The sequence below is a fragment of the Plasmodium yoelii genome (assembly GCF_900002385.2).
Source record: "Plasmodium yoelii strain 17X genome assembly, chromosome: 4".
In the NCBI taxonomy this organism is placed as follows: domain Eukaryota; phylum Apicomplexa; class Aconoidasida; order Haemosporida; family Plasmodiidae; genus Plasmodium; species Plasmodium yoelii.
This window is the reverse complement of record NC_036176.2, coordinates 290,393-300,100: the sequence shown is the minus strand read 5'-3', so window position 1 is coordinate 300,100 and position 9,708 is coordinate 290,393. Positions and strand designations below refer to the sequence as shown.

General features: G+C 24.0%; 4 protein-coding genes across 4 annotated transcripts; 3 read left to right on the top strand and 1 right to left on the bottom strand.

The window, feature by feature from the left end:
• Window positions 1-606: 606 nt before the first annotated feature.
• On the top strand, window positions 607-3,559 carry PY17X_0404800 (inner membrane complex protein 1a, putative; the record flags this gene model as incomplete). The annotated part of the gene is made up of 5 exons (XM_719811.2): window positions 607-804; window positions 944-1,093; window positions 1,191-1,405; window positions 1,579-2,405; window positions 2,556-3,559. The coding sequence occupies 5 exons, from the start codon at window positions 607-609 to the stop codon at window positions 3,557-3,559; spliced, it is 2,394 nt and encodes a 797-aa protein (XP_724904.2).
• Window positions 3,560-4,442: 883 nt separating this feature from the next.
• On the top strand, window positions 4,443-5,295 carry PY17X_0404700 (uncharacterized protein; the record flags this gene model as incomplete). The annotated part of the gene is made up of 3 exons (XM_719810.1): window positions 4,443-4,527; window positions 4,650-5,006; window positions 5,159-5,295. The coding sequence occupies 3 exons, from the start codon at window positions 4,443-4,445 to the stop codon at window positions 5,293-5,295; spliced, it is 579 nt and encodes a 192-aa protein (XP_724903.1).
• Window positions 5,296-5,370: 75 nt separating this feature from the next.
• On the bottom strand, window positions 5,371-7,179 carry PY17X_0404600 (uncharacterized protein; the record flags this gene model as incomplete). Its single annotated transcript, XM_719809.1, has 1 exon — window positions 5,371-7,179. The coding sequence occupies one exon, from the start codon at window positions 7,177-7,179 to the stop codon at window positions 5,371-5,373; it is 1,809 nt and encodes a 602-aa protein (XP_724902.1).
• Window positions 7,180-8,188: 1,009 nt separating this feature from the next.
• On the top strand, window positions 8,189-9,586 carry PY17X_0404500 (uncharacterized protein; the record flags this gene model as incomplete). Its single annotated transcript, XM_719808.1, has 1 exon — window positions 8,189-9,586. The coding sequence occupies one exon, from the start codon at window positions 8,189-8,191 to the stop codon at window positions 9,584-9,586; it is 1,398 nt and encodes a 465-aa protein (XP_724901.1).
• Between the last annotated feature and the right edge of the window lie 122 nt (window positions 9,587-9,708).

The following is a 9,708-nucleotide window of genomic DNA, read 5'->3' as shown; positions in this document are numbered from 1 at the left end:
CTACTCCGGTTTATTCAATAATTTAGTTTGAAATTTGTTCGGTTATTTTGATTCGAACTTAAATAATTAAAAAGGGTTTAGAAATAATAGTAAGGGTATTTCTTATTCTACAACAGAATTAATCTTTAATATGAATTATAAAAAAAAAAAAATGTTGCACACACCGAAATTTATTTGTCTAAGTTTTTAAGTATCCAATATAATAAAAGATTAAAAAAAAAAAAATAATAAATAATAAAATAATTAGAGATAAAGATTCTCAAAGTTGATGGTTTTAAGCGATGATAATTAAGCAATGAAGTCAATTTTGCGTGTATATTTTATCTGATAATTTTAATTATATATATATATATATATATATATTTTTTTTTTGTAAATATTTATGTTACATCCATTTAGATATAAATATAAATAACATAAAAATAAAAATTGTTTATTAAGATAGGAGTATCACTAAAATTATATCTCTTTTATTCAAAATAGACACCATAATTGAAATAACTAAAGAGGATATATACATACATGCATACATTTGGTTATCTAAATTATATAGTTCATTTCAGTTAGAGTTTGTGATTTTTTTTATTTTTTTCTTATTTAATTAAAATGTTTGATGCATGTAAAATAAATAGTAATTGCTGTCATGATGAGTTGGAGGAAGACAATAAATATACAAAGGATGAAAATAATTATATTTATGAAAAAAATACGAGAACAAATACAAATGAATTAAAAAATATTATAGAGGGAAAACCAGATATGACGAAATCTGTCGAAATTAGTCAGCATACAGAAAGGGAATATGTAAGTATATTCATATGTCAAATAGATATGTGTACATATATGAAAAAGTAAAAAAATATATTATTTTATTATTATTTTATTATTTTATTATTATTTTATTATTTTATTATTATTTTATTATTTTTTTTTTTTTTTCAAGGTGGCTATAACAGCTTATCAACCTGTCGATACTATAACTAAAACTGTAGAAGTGCCATTTGTTAGAACAATAGAAACAATTATCCCAAAAATAACATATGAAAATAAAATTAGAGAAGTTCCAAAATATTATTCCAAGTTTGTTGAAAAGGTAAAGCGGTATTTGAAACGTTGTAATATGTGTAGTAGTTTTATTTTTTTTTTTTTTTTTTTTTTTTTTTTTTTTTTTTTTTTTCGCCTTTTTTAAGGTTGTGGAGGTCCCAGAAGTAAAATTTGTGGATAAAATTGTAGAAGTTCCAAGGATACAATATTTATTCAAATATGCTCCGAAAGTTGAGATTAAAGAGAATATTATAAAAAAACCAGTTATTGAAAAAAAGATTATCGAAAAGTTTGTTGAAGTTCCAGAAGTTAAGGAGATGAAACGGTTCCAGGAAGTGGAGACAGTGGAATATGTGATCAAGTTCGTGGGAAAAAAATAAAAAAATAAAAAAAAAATAAAAAAAAAATAAACAAAAATAAATACGAATAATAAATACGAATAAAGCAGGCGGGATGACTATATAGGAGGCGTTCCGTTTTCTGCCTCTATTTTTACAATTTATAATTTATAATTTTTTGCGTGCTTGTGTTTAGGTACGTACCCAAAGGGAGCAAAGATGAAAAGGATGAAACAGAAAAAGTAGTAGATAGCGAAAGTGAGGAAAAGAATGAAAAGGAAAAAGTAGTAGATAATGAAAATGAGGAAAAAAATGTAGAAAATGAATATAATAAAAAGGATACAAAACTTGTTAGAAATATATCAATGAATAAAGAAGTGAATATAATTATGGGAACCAATATGATACTAAATCAAGAAGATATATGTGCAGGTGCACAAAATATATATCCATATATGTTTACAAAATCAATGAATGAATCTGGAATGGTAATAAATTCAAATAGACATTCTAAATTAGATATTATTGATAATATAGAAATGATGCAACTAAATGAAAATGTTAATTCAATTTTACCAACCCCAAGAATTGAACAAGTATTTAAACCAAAAATTGTTAAAAATGTAGAAGTACAAAAACATGTTCCTATTTCTGTCGATGTTCCAATACCATATATGGTTCCAAAACCTATAGTTGTTAATGTAGATGTGCCTGTATTAAAGTTTAGAGATACATTTGTACCTGTACCAGTCAGGAGAAAAATCATACCCAAAATAAAATGGATATCTGATGTATATCAAGTAGATTGTATTAAAGAAAGACCATATCTAAAAATACAAGATATAATTAAACCTGTACCATGTGATATAGAAATTAAATATAACAAATTTATGGAAAAAGCATGTCCCATTAACCCAAACGAGTTACCACAAGATGATGTTCATGCAATGTGGATTAGAGTCAACTCTCATTTAGCTGAACAAAAAAAAAAAGAATATGGAAATTTATACCCTTACTATAGAAGTAGAAAGCGCGCCTGCATGTTCTGAAATGTTCTGAAAATGTTCTGAAAATGTTCTGCGAATGTGCATGTATTTTTTTTTATTTTTTTATTTTTTTATTTTTTTATTTTTTTATTTTTTTTTTATTTTTATTTTTTTTTTTTTTTTTTAGCTGAGTTGAACCATGATAGTGTTGTCGAAATGACGGAGTCCAAAAACTTGAGCGAAGAAAAATACATGGAAGAGGAACAAATTGAAAAGGAATATTTTATGAGTTGCGAAATGGATAAATTGGAATCAAAAAAAAGAGAAGCTGGAGATGTAGATGAAACCACTTTTGAAGCAACCGAAAATAGAAGTGATGATGGTAGAACAAAAACAGGTGACGTAAATGAAAATGTAGAAGAGGGCGAAAATAAAGTAGATGCGGCTGTAGATGTGGGTGAAAATAAAGTAGATGCGGCTGTAGATGTGGGTGAAAATAAAATGGATGAAAATAAAATGGATGAGAATAAAATGGATGAGAATAAAATGGATGAGAATAAAATGGACGTGGATGTCGAAATGGGTGAACATAAAATGGATGCGAATGTAGATGCGAATGTAGATGCTGGTGAGAATAAAATGGATGGGAGTGTAGAAAATGATATTTCTTTTATACAAGATGGAATGGTTTATAATATAGAAGGTTTTAACAATTTTATGAACGAAATTGATACAAATTATCAAAGAAAGAATTTAGAAGAAGATCCAGTTGCACATTTATCCCCAAATCATCCACTTGCTATGACATATTTACAAAATAAATGGATATCTACAGATACATTAAGAACCCATGAACTTTATAATAATAATTTTATTAATGTAAGTGTGAATTCTAACATAAATTTGCAAAATAGAAATAGTTTCTCAACAGATTTATTTCAAAATAGGGAATTTCTAAAATCAGCACATTATATGATTTCTCCATTTAAACCAAGAAACATAAAAAATATAGAAAACTGTTATAACCGAATAATTATGCAAAACGTCCAAGAGGAGAATAATAAGTATGCGGAGAATAATTATAATAAAAATAATGTCGATTCAAATTTAAATAAGTTTATTTATGAAAAAAATAAAAGTGACAATTCTGATGATAAATGTTGTAATTACTTTTGTAATCAAGATAAGTGAATTTTCAAAATAAAAATAAAAATAAAAATATATTTAAAAAATAAAAATATATTTTAAAAACGGTTGAATTGGTTTATTTCTTATCCCTTGATTCATAAAATTCGATTTTTACAAACATTTTCACAAACATGTTTATGTGTAGAATATTTAATTGTATAGACAGGGTTGAATAAAAATATATTTATTATCATTATCATTATATCATTACATCATTAATAAAATGTTTATTTTACATACTTGTATTTTTATGCATAAGTTTAAACGAGATGAGTATGCTTCCCCATTAAGTACTGCTTCATTTTGACAATTATATATTATCGTTTTTTTTTTCATTTTGACAATTATATATTATCGTTTTTTTTTCATTTTGACAATTATATATCATCGTTTTTTTTTCATTTTGACAATTATATATCATCGTTTTTTTTTCATTTTGACAATTATATATTATCGTTTTTTTTTTCATTTTGACAATTATATATTATCGTTTTTTTTTCATTTTCATTAATATTGAAAAGACAAAAAATATGAAATTTCAAATAGTTTTATTTTGAAGAATAATATGAGAAAATTAGTAATTAGTTTGGTAAGGTGATTTTTTTTTTTTTTTTTTTTTTTTTGGATTTCGGATATGTGAGATAGTCATATATAAAGGTGTGTATATACACATAAATATAAAAAATGTTAGAATTTTTTTTTTAAGATTGAATTTGTATTTATATTAATGTAGGGAAGATCTGAGATGTTGATAAATATAAGTTAAATAAAAAAAGATAATAAATTATAAAAATATATAGACATATGTCTAATAATATAAATATATAGAATATTTTAAATAAAGGATATATATATTTATATATTTTTTTTTGTTATTATTTACAAAATGAATTTTATAAAGTTAGGCTTTTTCTTATGCTATCTCTTAAGTGTCGCTTTAGTTTTTGCTAAGATAGATATCATACAATCAGGTGCGTGCAAAATGGAACGATAATGTGTACGAAGCGTTTTTCTCCCCTCATTTTGTCATTTCTCCTCTCATTTTGTTGTTTTTTTTTTTTTTTTTTTTTTTTTTTTTTTTTTTTCGCCCCAGACTATGGACGAGAGAAGTGCATCTCAAGCGAAGCAAAATTGTTAGATAAAAAATTTTATGGAAAATCATGCGGAGGTGAAAATGTATTACCAACAATAGAATGGATAGATAATAATGATATGACAAAGTCTTATATCATTACATTAAGTAGTTTTGACAAATCAGATATAGTTTATCATCTCTTAGTATGGAATATACCTTCATATATAAATATAATAAATAAATTTTCAATTTTTGATGAAAATAAATCTCAAGTTGGTACAAATACATTTAATAAAAAAAATTATCAAGGACCTTGTTATGCATCAACGAATACAGAACCCACTGGATGTTTGAAATTGACTTTGTATGCGTTAAGTAAGATGTGATTCGCCGACACTTCTCTCCACTTCATCCATTTGTTCTGCCACTTCATCCATTGCTCTGCCACTTCATCCATTGCTCTGCCACTTCATCCATTTGCTCTGCCACTTCATCCATTTTTCTCTGCCATTTTATGGACGATGCAGAAAAGGAAAGAATCGAATTATCTGAGGATGCGGATTACCATGAGCTGATGTCTTATCTTAGAGCAATGAGTAGAAAGGAAAATATAATAATAGATGCAATATCGATGTATTCTGTTTTTATTCCCCAAAAGAGTTGATTGTTTTAAAGTAAAGGGTTGCAAAAAAAAAAAAAAAAAAAAAAAAAAAAAAATAATAAAAAAATCGTGTTCAATTCAAAAAAAATCGTTTTCAATAAAATTGGAAATATTTTTAAAATATAAATCAATAACTTTTGTTAACTCATTTATTTCTTGTAAACTTTTATGATTTGTATGATTAATAATTAAAGATAGATTGATATTTTCTATTTTTTGTTGCAATTTTTCTAAATTTCTTTCTAACTCTCCTTGATAATATTCAAACATATTTTTTTTGTCTAAATTATCCCAATTAAATAAATATGAAAGTGCATAAGACCATTTTAATATTTGTCTATATTTAATTGTTAGAATTAAAGAGTCTTCAAATTTTTTGAATTTATTAACATCTAAATTATTATTTTTACAAAAATTATGTAAAAAATATAATTGTGAATTGATGGTAAATTTTTCTCCATATTCTTGTGCATCAAATCTTTCTTTATAATGATTATATTTATTCATTTCTAAATGTGACTTTTTTTTTTCCATTTTGCTCATTTCGCTTACTGCATCTGCTTGATCTTTATTACTCGATTTTTGATTTGTGTTTTCTAAATATTTATTGCAATTATAGAACCCACCTTTATGGCTAGTCCACTCTTTAAGACAAAGCCAACAAAAGCTGAACCCACACATACATTTAATATTCATACATCCTGATATTTTTTCTATTGATTTATTACAATTTGGACATTTTTTTGTATTTGCATTAATCCATTGTATATTTTGATCACCTTTTGTTTGTAATTGATTCCATTTTTGAATTAGTGAACATCTAACTGGTTTATGAAATGATTCTAAACATATAAAACAAAAGTTATATCCACATTTACAAATTATATTTAAATTTTTATACTTATCAAGATTGGCATGGTTTGTTGCATTTGCTGCATTTGCTGCATTTGCTGCATTTTTTATTAATAACATGGATTCTATTATATATTCACATTCTTTATTTGGGCAATATTTTAAATTATAACTTTTTTTAATATAAACATTTAATAACAATTCTTTATATTGCTTATACATATTTTTATCACATAAAATTTTCCAATCTTTTTTTTTTAGAAAATATTTACATTCATTGTTCATACATTTTTTATGTATTATATATTCGTCATAATCATTTTCTATTCCTGTTTTTAAATATGATAACCATGATTTATTTGAAAAGCGATGACCACAATTTAATGCATATGTATCATTTATGGAGCATTCATTTAGTAATATTGGGCAAATGAAATTAGAATTTTGATCAGAATTGCTTTCAAGTTGGTTAGGAGTCGAATTTTGGTTGCATTGATAATTTTGCGGTTCTACATTAGGCAGTTCTACATTAGGCAGTTCTACATTAGGCAGTTCTACATTAGGCAGTTCTACATTTTCATACAATTCATTTTCAGTTAGATGCATCAAATTTGTATTTTTAAGAACCTTTGTAGAATCACTAAACCAATCTTCAATTAAAGATTCAGAATTAAAGTCATAACATTTCATAATATAATATGCATAATCATATTTAAGATTTAATAATGATCTAATATTATTTATTTGTTCTTTAAATTTGTCTTTAATTTGTTTTTTGTTATATACAATATATGAATTATCTTTTGAAAAATTTTGAAAATTGGTTTTAAAATAATTTAAATATAATTGCATACCTGATTCAGATGTATCATATATTGTTTTATTATTTTTTATGACATTACATATTTTGTTATCTTGGTTAGATAATTCATTTTTATTTGTATTTTTTTTAATAATTTTTAGTTTTTTATCTGGCCCAAGTTCTATTTGAATATCTATTCCATCTTCGTTATTTTGTTTTGGAAGATGTATCATTATATATTACCACTTTATTTTTATTTTTAAATTATATTAAGGAAAATATAAAATAGTTGTGCAAATCTTTTTTTTAATTTTAGCCACCTTTTGAAACGATTTGGCAATTCATCATAAATATATACACATACATATGCATGCACATTCTTACACTTTTTCCATTTTTATTTTGTCTGCATCATTTGGAAATATATTTATTTTTTTGAGTAAAATTGGGCATAATAAATGGTAGTTAAAAAATAAAAAAAAAAAATAAAATAAAAAAAATAATATTCATTAATTTGGGGTAATAAATGTTCAGTGTTTTTGAACGGGGAAATTTATATTAGGCTAATTAGAATAAGTGGAAATGCTTATTTTATCACTATATCGCTTTAATTTTATCGCTTTAATTTTATCGCTTTAATTTTATCACTTTAATTTTCATCACTTTAATTTTACGATTGGGTGTGTGAATAATTTGGTCTCATAAATAAAGGAGTTATATTTTCATATAATTTAACCTTTTTAGTTTTAAAAAAGTTTGATAATAAATTAGGAAAATTTTGATGTGCATATTTATATTGGTATAAAAAAAGGAAATATTTTTTTTTTATTTTAAAAATATATTTGGCTATATGTGCATATATAGTTGCGTTTTTAAATTGAGATAAATTATTAATGTAAAAATGAATTAGCAAAGTTGCATATAGCATTATATAAACCTAGTTTTACATTTCTTTTTACATTTCCTTTTTACATTAGTATTATAGAAAATTTGAAAATAGTATAAGAATATATATATACATGTTTATATGGTATTTTTTTTTTTTTTTTTCACAGCTTTTAAAAAAATAATTTTTTATTTTATTATTTAATATAAAGTGTGTTTGGAAATTAGTATCAATTGAAGAGTCTCGACATTTTGAATTTAGGAATTTATAATTTAAGCGTTTAATAATTTATAATTTACAATTTACAATTTATAATTTATAATTTATAATTTACGAGTTGAACAATTTAGGGAAAAATGATGCAACATTGCAAACAAGTTTTAAGAAAAATAAATTCAAGGAGTAAGATAAATTTTGGAAATAGGCAAAGATTTATAAACACTAGCAATGTTAATTTAAAAATCGTTAAATGTAAATTGTTTGATATTGGAGAAGGAATATCCGAAGTTGAAATAACACAATGGAATAAACAAATAGGAGATGAAGTTTCTGAAATGGAAAGTTTATTAACTGTCCAAAGTGATAAAGCTGCTGTAGATATAACCAGCAAATATAATGGAATTCTTGTTAAAAAATATGCTAATGATAAAGATATTATAAAAATTGGTTCTTACTTTTGTGAGATAGATACACAGGATGAAGTGGGCGAAGAAGAGGGTGAGGCAGAAACGGGCGAAGCACAAACGGGCGAAGCACAAACGGGCGAAGCACAAAATGGGGAAGAAAAAGGCGAAGAAAAAGGCGAAGAAAAAAGCGGAGGGTTTTGTTTTGAAAAAAAGGAAAAAGGAATAAATGTTAAGGCATCTCCAGGTACGAAAAAAAAAGCACAAGAATATAAATTAGATATTAATATGATTGCAAAACATTTTAATAAAAATAATATAACAGTTGAAGATGTTGAATTGTATTATAAAGAAAATCAAAATGATGAAATAAACAAAAATGTAAATGAAAAAATGGATATTTTAGAACAGGTACAAATAAAAGGAATTAAACTTGGGATGTGTAAAAGTATGAATGAATCTTTAAGTATTCCTTTATTTCATTTAAATGAAATATATAATGTTGAAAAGATTATTAAAATAAGAAAAGAAATAAAAAATAAAATAATAGAAAATGATATTGGTATAAATAATATAACAATTTCTAGTATATTAATAAAATTAATATCAAACACTTTAAAAGAATTTCCAATTCTAAATTCAAAATTTAATGCAAAAACAAATAGTTATGTAGTATATAATAATCATAATATATGTGTAGCTATGGATACACCTCATGGTTTATTAGTACCAAATATAAAAAATGTAGAAAAAAAAAATATAATAGATATACAAAAAGATTTGTTAAATTTACGTAATAAAGCTATGGAAATGAAATTATCTAAAGATGAAATCGAAAATGGAACAATAACAATAAGTAATTATGGAGCTATTGGTGGAACATTCGCTACTCCTATTATATTTGATAATCAAGGTTGTATAATTGGTATATCAAAGATTCAAAATATGATTTCTTTAAAAAATGGAATTAATAAAATTAGCTCATTGGATGATCTTGAGATTGCCAATAATATGAACTTGACATATGGAGCAGATCATAGATATATAGATGGTGCAACTTTAGCTCAATTTTCAAAAAAACTAAAAAATATAATTGAGAATATTGATGCAATTGACCCGTTTTCAATTTAATTTGTATCATTGTCCACTTATACAACTATATAATTATGTAATTTTTTTTTTTTTTTTTTTTTTTATCGTATATAAAAAATAATAGGGAATATATTAAAGTGGTTTATTGTTTATTCTGCTAT